The sequence below is a fragment of the Pseudochaenichthys georgianus genome, unplaced genomic scaffold (assembly GCF_902827115.2).
Source record: "Pseudochaenichthys georgianus unplaced genomic scaffold, fPseGeo1.2 scaffold_308_arrow_ctg1, whole genome shotgun sequence".
In the NCBI taxonomy this organism is placed as follows: domain Eukaryota; kingdom Metazoa; phylum Chordata; class Actinopteri; order Perciformes; family Channichthyidae; genus Pseudochaenichthys; species Pseudochaenichthys georgianus.
The window spans coordinates 226389-242010 of NW_027262958.1; the positions used below are offsets into that span (position 1 = coordinate 226389).

General features: G+C 37.5%; 5 protein-coding genes across 5 annotated transcripts; all 5 read left to right on the forward strand.

Moving 5' to 3' along the window:
- The first annotated feature begins 3225 nt into the window (after nucleotides 1-3225).
- LOC117442162 (histone H2B 1.2-like) lies at nucleotides 3226-3687 on the forward strand. The gene has a single exon (XM_034078165.2). It carries the CDS (start codon nucleotides 3241-3243, stop codon nucleotides 3619-3621), a length of 381 nt encoding a protein of 126 aa, XP_033934056.1. The 5' UTR covers nucleotides 3226-3240; the 3' UTR covers nucleotides 3622-3687.
- A 2203-nt stretch (nucleotides 3688-5890) lies between these two features.
- Nucleotides 5891-6329, forward strand: LOC117442154 (late histone H2A.L3-like). Its single transcript, XM_034078157.1, has one exon. It carries the CDS (start codon nucleotides 5904-5906, stop codon nucleotides 6285-6287), a length of 384 nt encoding a protein of 127 aa, XP_033934048.1. The 5' UTR covers nucleotides 5891-5903; the 3' UTR covers nucleotides 6288-6329.
- Nucleotides 6330-11991: 5662 nt separating this feature from the next.
- LOC117442175 (histone H4) lies at nucleotides 11992-12350 on the forward strand. The gene has a single exon (XM_034078176.2). It carries the CDS (start codon nucleotides 12009-12011, stop codon nucleotides 12318-12320), a length of 312 nt encoding a protein of 103 aa, XP_033934067.1. The 5' UTR covers nucleotides 11992-12008; the 3' UTR covers nucleotides 12321-12350.
- A 505-nt stretch (nucleotides 12351-12855) lies between these two features.
- On the forward strand, nucleotides 12856-13362 carry LOC139433384 (histone H2B 1.2-like). The gene has a single exon (XM_071202366.1). The coding sequence runs from the start codon at nucleotides 12885-12887 to the stop codon at nucleotides 13263-13265; it is 381 nt and encodes a 126-aa protein (XP_071058467.1). The 5' UTR covers nucleotides 12856-12884; the 3' UTR covers nucleotides 13266-13362.
- A 968-nt stretch (nucleotides 13363-14330) lies between these two features.
- LOC117442140 (histone H3) lies at nucleotides 14331-15110 on the forward strand. The gene has a single exon (XM_034078144.2). It carries the CDS (start codon nucleotides 14411-14413, stop codon nucleotides 14819-14821), a length of 411 nt encoding a protein of 136 aa, XP_033934035.1. The 5' UTR covers nucleotides 14331-14410; the 3' UTR covers nucleotides 14822-15110.
- The last annotated feature ends 512 nt before the right edge of the window (nucleotides 15111-15622 follow it).

The following is a 15622-nucleotide window of genomic DNA, read 5'->3' on the forward strand; positions in this document are numbered from 1 at the left end:
AACAACAAGAGCAAGGCTGCTACCATAGCATCTTATCGTGTCAGTCACGTTCTTGCGAAACACATGAAGTATTTCAAAGACGGCGAAGTTGTGAAAGAAGCATTCCTGGAGGCTGCTGACGCGCTTTTTGGGGGACAGTAAAAATAACAGTAGCATTTCAACAGGTTTTTCATATAATAAAAACTCAAGTTAGATACCGTTATTAATCAGCTGTAAGTTTTAATTTGTTTGAAATATTCATTATAATTATTGTACAAAATGGTATAAGAATGCAAACTTAAATTGATTATAGTCTATTATCAATTCAGGTTAAGAAACTAGTGTTGCTTGCATCCTATTTTAAAGGCATTTCTTTTTATACTCGACTAAAATGCAACAAAAAAAGGGTTTGATTCTATTAATGTTGTCTTTTTTATTGCACGTTGGCAGCAGATTCTTGTGTAGCTTCAGATCTGAGTTGTCTTATTAGTAAGCCTCATTTATACTTTTGTAGCAACACTATTTTTATATAATGGCAAAGAAAGGGTTCAGCGTCTTTTCTTTTTTCCCTGTGTCATATGTGGCAGCACTGTTCAATGTTTCTTGAAAACATTACCCACTGTAGTGACGTGTGAATAAACTCCAACTCTGTATCAACAACACTGCTGTGTAACTTCAGTTAAATACTTGTATGTGTGTAGATTAGAAAGAGGTAAGATAAAGGATCTGCAGTATTTTATGGAGTATTAAAGGTCAGTTTTATACAAGTAGTAGTGTGTATTTACCTGATAGTAGGCTGTCAGTAATGGCTACGCCTCTCTATTTGGACTGGTAGATCTCGGCAGACTGGCAACTTTAAAAGTAGCTCTCGGTTCAAAAAAGGTTGGGCACCCCTGGTCTACACTTACAACCACGACTGCTCCAAATAATTGTACTTCCAGCTGTGTGGGGTTTCTTAAACTGTTGAAATATGTTTAAAGGTGATATACACTAGGATATGTTAAGGACTAAACCACTTATAATGAATACATTTGTATTTCAGGATCTTAAAATCATAAGTATTGGGATTCATGTGGATTAATGTGTGGACTAGAGGGTGACAAGCATAACTTTTACCTCACTTTTTTATTTAAATCGCAACATTGGTCATGAAAAATGTGTTTCTCTGTTGTCAATGTTAGAACAGAAATCAAAAAAGACACCAGAAAAGTCACAATTACAAGACACAAAACACCAGAGTCTGTTCATTCTTTTAAAGAAGAATGATCTAAACAAGACTGGAACAAAGTGTATGTACCAGATGCAAATGAAGCCGATGAATCATTTCTACATATCAGGGCCGTATGAAAAACATTGTCCTCGTGTAAAGAAAATAGTGAAACAAAAATATGCTGAAAAACCATGGATCACTATGGGAATATGAAATGCATGTAAAACGAAAAATGAAGTATGTAAAGACTTCTTAAAGAATGGATCAGTAGAGGCTGAACAAAAATACAAGACATACAAAAACAAACTAACAAAGATAATACGATGTAGCAAAATGGATCATTACAACAAATGATTGGAGGATAACAAAAATAACATTACAAACACATGGAATGTTTTAAATACCATTATTAAAAAAGGAAATGGAAAGGCACAATACCAAAGCAGTTTTCTGTCAAAAAACGATACAGTAATGTATGACATGACCTCAGTTGTGGAAGATTTCAATAAGTACTTTGTCAATGTTGGTCCTTGTCTAGCTGAGGAAATTTCAAATACTGGTTGTAGTAATAACTCACATCTGTAATCCATACATACGTACATAACAGGGAACAGTATGTTGAACTACAAAGCCATGAATCACAACTACTACATGTGGGGTGCCTCAGGGCTCAGTCTTGGGGCCATTACTATTTATTCTGTATATTAACAATATATGTGAAGTATCAAAAATTATTAAAACCAACGACACAAGTCTACTCTGCTGTGGGGACGATTTAGAACAGCTATTGGTCACAATGGAGAAGGAACTGAGCAGGATGAAGATCTGGTTTGACCTAAATAAATTAACATTGAACGCAAGCAAAACCAAACTCATACTATTTGGGAATCGATCGACCAATACAGAGAAGAAACTCACTATAAATGGCGTCCAATTAGAGAGAGTATCCGAAATAAAATTCCTTGGAGTAATCATAGACAATAAATTAAGTTGGAAACCACATATAAGCTATATCAAAGCCAAAATATCCAAATCAATAGCAATTCTGAATAAAGCCAAATACCTAATTAATCAAGCTTCTTTGTTTATGCTGTACTGCTCCTTCATACTTCCATACATGATGTATTGTGTGGAAGTTTGGGGGAACACATATAAAACAAATACACATACAATCTTCATCCTGCAAAAAAGAGCCATACGAGTTATACATACAACTACGTACAGAGAACCTACAAATAAATTGTTCATCAAACTAAAAACACTAAAACTACAAGACCTGGTTGACTATAAAACTATTCAAATTATGTTCAAAGCCGCAAATCAACAATTACCTCATAATATCCAGGGACTTTTCACACGGAGAGAAAGCATGCACATGTTGAGAGGAAACTGCATTGTCAAAAAAAAAACACCCGTACGAACAAATGCCAAACTTCATTGCATCAAAAGGTGTTAGTCTGTGGAATAACTGTAATGATGCACTGAAATATTGTACAAGTCTATCTAACCTGAAAGTATTATTTAGGAGCCAAATCATTAATGGTTATGAACAGGACCTGTGAAATCCCATTTGTTGTTGTTTCTTGTAATTGTAAAAGTAATGTATTTGATTGTTTTGTAAAAAACTAAAAGCAAACAAATTAACAAGACAAACATGTCACTGACGACGATGACCTAATGTTTTATTTATAAGAAAAATATATGCTAGAGGGGGTAGGACCAGAACAGTTCTGTTAAGCTTCTTCTTGCCCCTGTTGAACATGACAGAGACTATCTGAGAATTATTATTGGGGTTGTAATTATTAATTTGATTGAGAGAAAAAAAAAGAGAATATATATATATATATATATTATTGTTGGATGTGTTTGTTTCTGACATGTTCAATAAACTGACTAATAAAAAAAACTCGTTAAGCGCATGCTCCGTCCTGCTCAGAAGACAACCAATCCCGTGCGAGCAACAGCACAGTAACATTTGCATCTGGTGAATATAAATAGACCGCTCTGTGACAAATAAGTCATTCGACTCTGTCGCAACTCACTCTCTCATCATGCCTGCCGATGCACCCCCAGTCAAAGCTGCCAAGAAGGGCTCAAAGAAAGCCGTCGCTAAGACCGCCACCAAGACCGGCAAGAAGAGGAGAAAGTCTAGGAAGGAGAGCTACGCCATCTACGTCTACAAGGTGATGAAGCAGGTCCACCCCGACACCGGCATCTCCTCCAAGGCCATGGGCATCATGAACTGCTTCGTGAGCGACATCTTTGAGCGCATCGCCGGTGAGGCCTCCCGTCTGGCTCACTACAACAAGCGCTCCACCATCACCTCCAGGGAGATCCAGACCGCCGTTCGCCTGCTGCTGCCCGGAGAGCTGGCTAAACACGCCGTGTCTGAGGGCACCAAGGCCGTGACCAAGTACACCAGCTCCAAGTAAACTCTACTGCTACTGCTACAAACCAACGGTTCTTTTAAGAGCCACCCACTTCATCTACTGCTGCTCTCTCCTTACAAAGTATCTAATATACGTCAACATTATTTCCATTTTAATACAACTTTAATAATACATATGGTCTAAGTCAGAGGTGCCCAGTACGTCGACCTCGGGGGCAATGCTGGTAGATCACGAGTCATTTATAAAAAAAAATCCAACTCCGTTAAAATAGACAAAAAAGGTTTTGGCCTTGGCCTCCCTGCCACTTAATTCAGGAGTTTACTTGATTGACAGAAAAAGCGACCTATAGCTTTCCAGTCTGTTAACCCAGAATGCAAAGCGATACAAAATCAGTCAAGTGCTGGGAAAACATTCACATTCAAAGGTTATTTGACTTATTTGTAAAGCAAGTGTCGCTCTGCCGAAGAGGCATTATTGGATTGTTCACAAGGCATATGACAGACTTCCCTCTGAGTAGCGAGTTGAGAAAGGTCATGTATTATTGCTACAGAAACATTATCTCACAGTCTTAGTGTCGCCAACTCGTTTCTAACATGCAAAAAGACCCAAATGGTCTATGGTCGGTGTATTTTCGACCTGTATCTCTCTCCCCCGTCTATGTGCTAGGGGGGGGGGGCAGTTTACACACACGCAGCTGCTACATGCAGCAACACACGGCTGGGATGGCGGAGAGAAGCGCTCCAAGGTGTGGTTACATGTTACCCGTCTTGAGGTGGACAATGCTCGTTGCCAAGAGTGTTTAGAATGTGAGGGCGGTAACACGAGCAATTTGTCTAAACATTTAGCAAAATTGCTCCACATTCAGACGGAGAAATGCACCGGGTTCGACTGTCTTTCTAGTAGCTCTGTAGCTCCATCCGTGTGTTGCTAGCAGCAACACACAGAGTTAACTACATTATACAAACATGGGTTAATGATTAGAGGTAACTGAGTTACTCTTTATTTTGTTAAAGTTTCAACTATTCTGTTTACAGTTCTTTCATCAGATTATTTAATACGATTTGTTAAAACATTGTTTCTTTTGACTTGAAATATTATTTATTTAATTGAAATAAAAAGCAATGTTAATTTTGTTCACAATTTGTTAATTTAATAATATGTATTTTTAAATCAAGTATTCATCTTTGTCTTCATTGCTAGTTTCCACATGCCTAAAACAACCTCAAGCTAAATCTAAAAGTTGATGGCTAAATAAGAGCATTTGAGAAATTGTGCAAGGCGTACAGTAATAGTCCGAATAGTTGATTAATCGTTTATCAAATTAGTCGTTTGTTGCAGCCCTATTGTAGTTATCCCATGTATAAATAAAACGTGTTATTCAGCAACCCTTGCAATTTGGGATTTTATTTTTGGTCTGTAGACCTCGGTGAGCTGGTCATTTCAAAAGTAGCTCACCAGCCAAAAAAGTGTGGGCACCCCTGGTCTAAGTAAACACCCTTCTTTTTTTTTAAGCTGGTTTTGAAATTATGTATTGGTGGTAGTGACATTAAACTGCCATGCTCACTTGGATCATCTTCCTGTGATCTGGCTTTTACTATTTACATTTTACTTTCTGAGCAGTTTTTTTTACAGTTTTGTTTGTATTATACATCACTTCAACCTGGAGGTTTTCAAATATATATTTTGTGTGTGTGTGTGTGTACACGAATGAGAATAGGTTTTATTACCAAGTAGCTTGACACATACAAGGAATTTGCTTTGGTATATTTGGTGCATACAAAGACAGAATGAATAATATCTAGCAAAACTATTAAAATCTAAATATGAAATAAGAGATGTCCTCCACACATAAAGATAAGGTAAAAAAAATAGACATTACACAAATTACAACCTACACAAATAAGTTACAATTGATGATCATTTTTTCCCCGTGGAATGTTTAGTCCAAACAGCTGCATGTATTTAGGTGTGTGTGTCATTTGAGTTATAATCCCAAATATATTATTTAATAAGTGAATTACACACTGTAAATAATCATTAAGTATGACACCTTTTAGAATGTCTTAATGTTCTCTACACATTGAGACTTTCGCTTCTTAAATTACAGGAGTTTATGTTCATCTTTGAACGGGTGAAAACTATTTCAGAAAATTCAGTCTCATTCTGAAAAGAATTCAGGCGGCAGACCGACCTGTTTTCTGATTGGGCGATCACAGTTACGGATCAATCTGACCAATGAGCGTTTAGCTGCGCTCCTATATAAACTGGTGAGAACGGTGGTCGACTCACTTTCTTCTAAACGTCAAAGAATAATAACGTAGAAAATGTCTGGACGTGGAAAAGGTGCAGGAAAGGTCAGGGCGAAGGCCAAGACCCGCTCATCCCGGGCCGGCCTCCAGTTCCCCGTCGGCCGTGTCCACAGGCATCTGAGGAAGGGTAACTACGCCCATCGTGTCGGTGCCGGAGCCCCGGTGTACCTGGCCGCTGTGCTGGAGTATCTGACCGCTGAGATCCTGGAACTGGCTGGAAACGCCGCCCGGGACAACAAGAAGAGTCGTATCATCCCCCGCCATCTGCAGCTCGCCGTCCGCAACGACGAGGAGCTGAACAAGCTGCTGGGAGGAGTGACCATCGCTCAGGGAGGCGTGCTGCCCAACATCCAGGCTGTGCTGCTGCCCAAGAAGACCGAGAAGCCCGCCAAGAAGTGAACACCCTGATCCCGCCTCAACAAACAACAAAGGCTCTTTTAAGAGCCACACACTTCCAACTAAAGACATTTCTCCCCCCTTGCCCTATCTGTATTGATGTACACAACATGTCACCCAACTAAAAACACCCACATTATAGAGCAAATTATACAATTGAAACATAACCCTAATTTACTATTAATGATCTTATGTATTGCAGGTTGTAGCCTCTCTAAAATTAAACCTTATTTCAACTAAAGCAAACTATTTTTTCACAATTTCCTTCGTACATCCAGCAGGTTAATCACCACATTCTCAAATGAATAGCGGTGTGGTTTCTACATCTGTCGGTCCACATACATAAAGCCACAGCGTTTGTTGGACCCATAATTAGTGTTTAACTCAGTTTACACTGTATCAGTATTAATTATTGGCAGGTGTTGCAGTTCACCGATCAATAGCGTACCGTAGCATTTAAGCACTCGATGGTATCTTTAGCCCACACGCCCATTGAAATGAATAACAGGTTATATGTAGTTCCAGCCTTTATCCACCAGATGTCAGTGTTCACCAACATGTTTGGAGCAGAACGAAAATAGTGGCTCTCTTGTAGTGGAATATAAATATTAACACACGTGTTATTTTCTATTAGCATTTTGAGAAATGAGGTACATCTAGTACATATATTAATGAAGTTAATATATTTTAGCCAATTAGCAGTTCTTTAATGTGTTAGGAGTTAGTTTAGTAGCTCTAAAACATACATGGCACAAGCTATTATACAGCACTATTTCAAGATTAGATAAGCATGTAAATATTAACATCTTGAAGAATATTGTTTAAACTAAACTGTATTTTATGGACAAAAACGTTTCTCAACGTTATTTAAAACTCAAACACTAAGTACAAGAGCCACAATTAGAAACAGTGGCAGAATAGTATAGTTATATAACAGTAATTATAATAATTGTATTTACATTCAATAAAAACAAAAATATTTAGGATTAAAAACTGAACTTAATAAAATATACAAAACATAATTCTTCATGTTTGAATTATATTCTACTATACTATATGCTCTACTATTTTCTGCTTGACTACATTATTGTTATGGAGATACATTTCCGTGATCCATTATTCGTTAACTTAATTTGAATATAAAATTAACCCAAAATACATTTAGATTAATAAGGTCAAGTTTCATTTATTATCATATGCACAGTAGCTACAGTGTAGACGTGGCAATGCAAATCTTAAGTCCCAGGCTCCTCCAACAATGCAACATAGTTATATAGGACAAAAGACAATAAAACTGATTTAAAAAAAAAAATTATTAAATTAAAATAGTGCAAAAAGAAACCATAGAATCAATTAGAATAAAATAGTGCATTTTATGTTGCAAGACAAATGTGAGGTGAAGTAAACTTGATACATAATAATAATAATAATAAAACATAAATAATAATTAATACAATAATCTCAATAATGCAGAAAATGCTTGAGGTGACCAAGTAAATGAAAGAGTCTATATAGATGTACATAGAATAAGATGGACAAAAACAGAATGTAAAAAGAAATATTGTTTATTGTAGTGATATTTATTTGGACTCAGGCTTTAAGCCTGGAAGAGGCTTTCTGTTTAAAGACCTGAATCACCCAATTACGGGTGTGTTCAAGTTGGTGCATCACAAGATTCATGTAAGAAGTATTTAAAGGCAAAAAACTAAAACATACATAGATTAAGTGATTTTAAAAGGTTTTCAGGTTATGCGTCGACTAAATACAGAAAAGTCTTCTTTTTCTGCAATTTATGTTATTTCTAATGTTATTTGGTTAACATTTCTGAATAAAAACAATGTATTGTGGTGAAACTGCTGGTCATTCATCGTGACCTTAAGAATACATGTGATACACAGTCAGAAGATAATGCTTCATTTTAAGAGTATGCAGAACACAAATACACGAGAGAAAGAAACAAGCACCTTTAACCGTTTTAAATAATAAATAAAGTTAAAATCCTAGTCAGACATGTGTGGAGCCAAAACACCTAAGAAGCCTATTTAAAGTCTCTAATCTTCTGAGTCTAAAGTTTATTAAAGGTGTTTTTTGGAGCACATTTAGTGATGTTATTGTAATAGTCTTTAATGAGTGTAACAAATAACTCTAAAGTAATCAAGTTTCTCAAAAACAGCCCCCGATTTAAATGTTCCAACTGTTTGTGTGTTTTTTGTAAATGCGTTTATGCTGTGTCTCTTAAAGTTAAACATACGAAATTAAAAGACACAAAATGTATAAATAAAAATCGTAAAAGTGATATGATAAATTATAGATGAATACACTTTATATGATTGACGTGTTATCGGAAACAATAAATGTACTTGCATACTGTAAATCACTCCAGCGGGCAAACGGCAGGTTACTTAGTTTTCTGAAGAAGAACAGATAGGCCTACATGTTATCAAAGTGTTGAATTAAGTTAAATTATCCTAAACTAGTGAAGTGTAAAAGAAAACATACCGACTCTCTATCAGAACCGGAGTACAAACCCACGACTCTTTTGAGTGTGTTTGCAGAGACAAAACTAACCTCTGTTTAACATTAACATATTTATATTAGTAAACTTTTTTTAGGTTAGGTCTTTAACCAAACATCTTATTTCTATGCCAGACTAGTTTAAGTCGAATTTGAAAGTATTTTAAAGCATTTAAGAGGGCAATTAGAGAGGAAAGTCACATATTTACGACTCACACGGCAGCATTTGAGGGAGGTCGAAAGGCTTCCGATTAAAATCACAACACAATATTGAGGTTAATTTCACTTTTACACGAAGAGAAACTCCTTTGCTATTGTTCAGTCACAGACTCAGTATGCTCCATGGTAGTCTGTGACTTGTCGAGGCTTTCTCTTCTCCTTAGCTCGGTTCCGATATGTTTTGTGTTGGTACAACTGTTAATTATTGTTTGATGTATTACCACGGTGCATCTGGTCTTCCATATCTGCATACAAGGGACGCAGAAGAAAACACTTTGGGGCTTTCAATAAGTGATAGAATATATCCACCATATTTGTATTCATTTATTTAAAACAAATATATACATACTTGGAAGTCCATTCCATTCAAAGGTGGATATTCATTTATGAAATCAGCATATACTAATTTGTAATATGAGCCATGTCTCGCTCTACCTCTCCTTTTTGTCCACCTTGATTTATCCCCAACCCAGGGTGCTTTCCTTGATATTGCCGCTGTAAACATTTTTAACAAAAGTCATTTTAAGTTTAATATCTAGGTCTACGTCTCCAAATACGCCTCCATATTCCATTCTTTTAAATAATAAATTACGCTGAGTAACGTCCCTCGTTGTGCCCCACACCAAATGTACGTGTTTGTTTAATTATTTAATTATTTGGGAGGGGTTCAATCAGTTTATTCTCCCAATTTAGGTCAGCACAGTTTTCATTACAGTCAAACCAAGTATTTTTATTTCTTTATTTTAATTTAACTTAAACGTTAATGGCATAAGTTAAGTTTCCTCTATTATATATTTCAGATTTGTTATGATAATTCCCGGTTTAGTTGATCAATTTCAGTTTTCAAATTAGAAATATTTTCTTCACCCGTTTTAGATTTAACTTGAATCTGTTTTAAAATAATATACAGTTTGATTAGAGTAACATACTATTTGTAGCTTTATTTAATTCTCTACATTTGAATTTAAATAAATGTTTATCCTATGTTTTAATGTTTCCCATAATCCACAGGATTGTACCATTATCACATCCTGAGAAATTGTGGATTTGTTCACATTTTAGTATCACTAATTCTTATAAATATTTCCTTTATCGAATATGGACCCTTAAGTTCTCTTAAGTCAGCACTAATGTACTTTGAACATAGGTTTCCCTGCAAATTGAATTTCTGTGGATACACATGAAGAATTGTTATTGCTCGAAGCAATCGAAGAGAAATATCGGCTCAGAATTGTTGATAAAATGCTGCAATAACTTACCATTTATATACAATATTATATACTATTGTCCTGCAGTTTAGTAACACTATGGAGTGGCCTTACTCTTTGTTGCCTCTCTGATCAATGCTCACCTTGCACAGTGTCTCTTGGCAGGTTTGTTGTCGTGGGCATTTTTTCCATCATGAAATAATGGATTTAATCGTGCTTCATGGGATGTACAAAGTTTGTGAGGTTTTTGTATAACCCAACCTTATTTATACTTATCCACAACTTTGTCCCTGAACTGTTTGCAGAGCTCCTTAGTCTTCATAGTGTCTTTTTCTTGCTAAGTATTGCCACTTGTTAAGTGGTGTGGGAGATTTGGGCCTTCTACAACAAGTGTATACATACAGATATAATCAGACATTTGATTGCACACGGGTTAAGTTAGCTTTATTTAAATAATGTTTTGACTCTGAAGGTCATTGTTGGGTTAAATAGCAAAGAGGGTGAATACATGTGCACACACAACTTTTCAGTTTTTCATTGTTTAAAACAAGATCATTTTTATTTTCACTTCACCAATCTTGACTGACTTTGTGCAGGTTCATGACATCAAATCCCAATCAAAATATTGAATTATTATTGGCTTTAATAATAGAAAATAGAAAAAGAGCCAAGGGGGTGAATACTTGAGCATGGCACTGTATGCCCTGTTTTCATTTGGCTCTACTGTAGACCTGCAAGTGAATCTACCTCTTATGATGTACCAACAACACAAAGGCTCTGCCAGCCACTGCATCTGATCACCTATTCCAAACATTTCCTTTAGAGGCATGTCCCTATATGATCAATGACATCGACTTATCTTTCAATCTCATAAGTGACACAAATCATGAATATGTTTTGTTTTAATCTTCTGTCAGAAGTATAAACTGGATGAATAAATACTTTTTGAATCGTAATCATACTCTCAGAAAAGGAGTTTGACCCTTCTCAATTGTTTCTATCCAAACCCTTCTAAAGACTCGATACGATAGCATATCATTATCAGAGCTAAACAGTAGTTATATTGTTTTTCTTTTCTTTTAAAAAATACAAAACTGTTTCCATGAGGCAATACCATTTTCTAATAAATAGTTTTCTCTACTAAAGTATCTTTTAAATGTGTAAATTAAAAGCTTTAATTAACCAAACTTATAACATTTTGTGAGAGCTGAAATAAGTTTTAAGTTGAAAAAGTCCATGGTTATTTGTCTGTTACTTTATATTTTATATTTAACATAAACAATTTGGTACATTTCTTGATGGTCACACACCCACACCTAAATACAGTGTATACATTCAGGTGTTTCTATTGGACTAATTCTTACTTTTGTGTCAAATTGTTGACATGTTTTATCCAAATGTATGTCTTGACTCATCAGAAACAGAATGAAAGTCTCCTATAAAGAGTATTTTTTGAAAACTTTGATCAACTTTAAATGTAATGTTAATCTCAGATAGGGTCTTATTTCAATTATAAATGTTAGTAAGCATGTGAGGGTTTTATTACATATTAACAAACTTTAATCATCAAATGCTTAGTATAAAGCCTGACTGAATTATATAAACAATATTAGAAGGAAGAGAAAATGTTTTGAAAGATAATGTGGAGGCTGCAGCGTTGGCCCCGCCCAGCAGCTTTCCCGCTCTCCGTCTTCTCTTAGGTCCGCAGTGAATGTATAAATACTGCCGGTCATTCTGCTTCTACTCATTCGTTCTGAACGACCCGACATAACAATATCTGAAAATGAGTGGAAGAGGAAAAGGAGGAAAGGGACTCGGCAAAGGAGGCGCCAAGCGTCACCGTAAAGTTCTCCGTGATAACATCCAGGGCATCACCAAGCCCGCTATCCGCCGTCTGGCTCGCCGCGGCGGAGTGAAGCGTATCTCCGGTCTGATCTACGAGGAGACCCGCGGTGTGCTGAAGGTGTTCCTGGAGAATGTGATCCGTGATGCCGTCACCTACACCGAGCACGCCAAGAGGAAGACGGTGACAGCCATGGATGTGGTGTACGCTCTGAAGAGGCAGGGCCGCACCCTGTACGGCTTCGGAGGTTAGACATCTAAACACTGACATACCTGGAACAACAACGGCTCTTTTAAGAGCCACCCAAATTACTCAAAAAGAGACATTCCTTTTGATGAACTTTATAACCTATATTATATCCCCAAAACTCTGGATACTGGATATTAAAAATGTAGACCATTTCACAATGTTGTTTTTCCGACATACAATGATATGTTTGTAGAGGATAAAGTCGCCACAACCACTCCAAAAACGTCTACTTCCATCTGTGTGGGGTTTCTTAAACTTTTGAAATATATTTTAATGGTGAAATACACCGGGATGTTAAGGACTAACTTGCTTCTAATGAATACATGTATACTTATTTATTCATGTACAACACATTATAATACAAATACATAATCAATGGGGGGTTCATTTTACATGTCACCCAATCTGTTTTGATTCTAAAACTCGTTATGCGCATGCTCCGTCCTGCTCAGAAGACAACCAGTCCCGTGCGAGCAACAGCACAGTAATATTTGCATCTGGTGAATATAAATAGACCGCTCTGTGACAAAGAAGTCATTCGACTCTGTCGCACCTCTCTCTCTCATCATGCCTGCTGAAGCACCCCCCGTCAAGGCGGCCAAGAAGGGCTCAAAGAAAGCCGTCGCTAAGAGCGTCAGCAAGACTGGAAAGAAGAGGAGAAAGTCCAGGAAGGAGAGCTACGCCATCTACGTGTACAAGGTGATGAAGCAGGTGCACCCCGACACCGGCATCTCCTCCAAGGCCATGGGCATCATGAACTGCTTCGTAAGCGACATCTTTGAGCGCATCGCCGGGGAGGCCTCTCGTCTGGCTCACTACAACAAGCGCCGCACCATCACCTCCAGGGAGATCCAGACCGCTGTCCGCCTGCTGCTGCCCGGAGAGCTGGCCAAGCACGCCGTGTCTGAGGGCACCAAGGCCGTGACCAAGTACACCAGCTCCAAGTAAACTCTGCTGCTGACATACCAACAACACAAAGGCTCTTTTAAGAGCCACCCAACCCATCCAAAGAGCTTATCCTGTTATACTCTATAACTACTCTACCAGAAATCTAAATAACTTAAATGTTATTTATACATAATGTTTTGTAAAGCAAGATAAACCATGATTGAATATTGTTCATTCTTCACTATACGCGTTTACCACCTCACTGGTATTTGTTTTTCCAAAATGAAAATCAATACATTTCACAATATGAAGGACATATGGTGGCTATTTTACTGCAATCCTGAGAGAAAATGCTAAGTGGTAATCTTTATCTTAGCAAATCTTTAGAGGAGACAAATGAACACATTTATATTTAAATGTTGTCCCTCTGCCACAAACTCTGATGTGCTGTAACAACAATCCAGATGGTGGTTCTTGCGGACACTTAAAGACTCCCTTGAATCATTGATACCGGTAATACAAAGTTAAGGGGTTTAATAAGAGAAGAGAATCATTTCATCAATCAGTAATGTCAAAAACACAAACGAAATGCTTGTGAAATAAATAATACATATAAACAACATTCATATGGGCACATACATTTCATATGGATAAGTAGGCTATATACCTACATCTTTCACACTAATAAACTCAAATACTTTTAGAAGGTGATCACATTTTACTGCAGAAGATCATGATTCATTTGACGTCTTACACTCACACTAAAAGCTGGTGCCATTTAAAGACTGTTTCTGCTCACTACATTATTAATGAATTCATTCCTTTGGGTTGTAACTGATGTTAATTCTCATATTTAACTTTTGGGCAAATGTTTAGTGTTGTTGACTAAATGATTCCTTTATTTCAGGGCGAGTTTTTCACTACAAATTAAATCATAGTTATTATACGTTAGAAATGACAGGGTTAGGGTTATATTATATTGAATCATATTTATTTCCCCCTAAACTAAACTAAAGTTCATTTTGAGGATCCCCCGGATCATCCCCTGTGGAGGAGTTACATTGTCCAATAGTAAAGCAGCTACAGCGCACGTGTCTCCCGGCCTGCACCAATCAGCGCGGCCCCGCTCCGGCAGCTCCTTTATAAAGCCGCTGCTCACAGAAACCCTGCACTCCTTCTCTCGCTGTGAACACTGAGAAACTACAATGGCCAGAACCAAGCAGACAGCTCGTAAATCCACCGGAGGAAAAGCTCCCAGGAAGCAGCTGGCCACCAAGGCTGCTCGTAAGAGCGCCCCGGCCACCGGCGGCGTGAAGAAGCCCCACCGTTACAGGCCCGGTACCGTGGCTCTGAGGGAGATCCGCCGCTACCAGAAGTCCACCGAGCTGCTGATCCGCAAGCTGCCCTTCCAGCGCCTGGTGAGGGAGATCGCTCAGGACTTCAAGACCGACCTGCGCTTCCAGAGCTCCGCCGTCATGGCTCTGCAGGAGTCCAGCGAGGCCTACCTGGTCGGCCTGTTCGAGGACACCAACCTGTGCGCCATCCACGCCAAGAGGGTGACCATCATGCCCAAGGACATCCAGCTGGCCCGCCGCATCCGCGGAGAGAGGGCTTAAACTGACCTGAGACCAGAACACCGAAACACAACGGCTCTTTTAAGAGCCACACACACTTTCAAAGAGTTACAATCCTACTCATTATTATGATGACCCTGGTTCATATTATTGTTGGTTAGCTGTACCAAGATGAATGAAACAATAAAGGTTGTTGTTTACTGAAGTTACAAAGACATTAAAATGTGAGTAATAGATAAGTGTAAACACAACGTATGTCATTTATGGAACATCCAAACTATTTATTTAAAATATGTATTAAAGTTCTAAAACTCAAGGGATACATATCTTTCTTAATAACTTTGGGGGAAGGTTGTTTTAAGTGTACTACAAGCTATCGTTATAACTTGTTCACTTTAAACACTGAACAGGTGAGTAATATTAATGGATGTATTTTGTAAGCGCTCTTACAGGTGCTCCAAGTCGCTTTACAGAGATGGTGAAAAGAACAACAAATACATATGGTTGAAGTCAAATTTAAAAGCAAGCAATAACAACAGCCACACATTAAAAACCAGATTGAAAAGTGAAGTTCTTTGAAGGTGGTAAGGTCAGTATTGAGTTTTATATTCTGTCAGTAAATTATCCAAATGAAATGTTTTTCATCATTTTAGTCAACCTGAGGACCACAGATGGAAATGAGCTATTGGCTATAATCTGGCATATCGCATCTCTTTGCTGAGATTAATGTATTTGTATGCATGGTCCTTCTATAAATAAATACATACATAAATAACCCTAAACAAATTAATTGTACCTTTTAATAATGACCTTACATGTTCGCCAACGTTAGATTCACTTCAG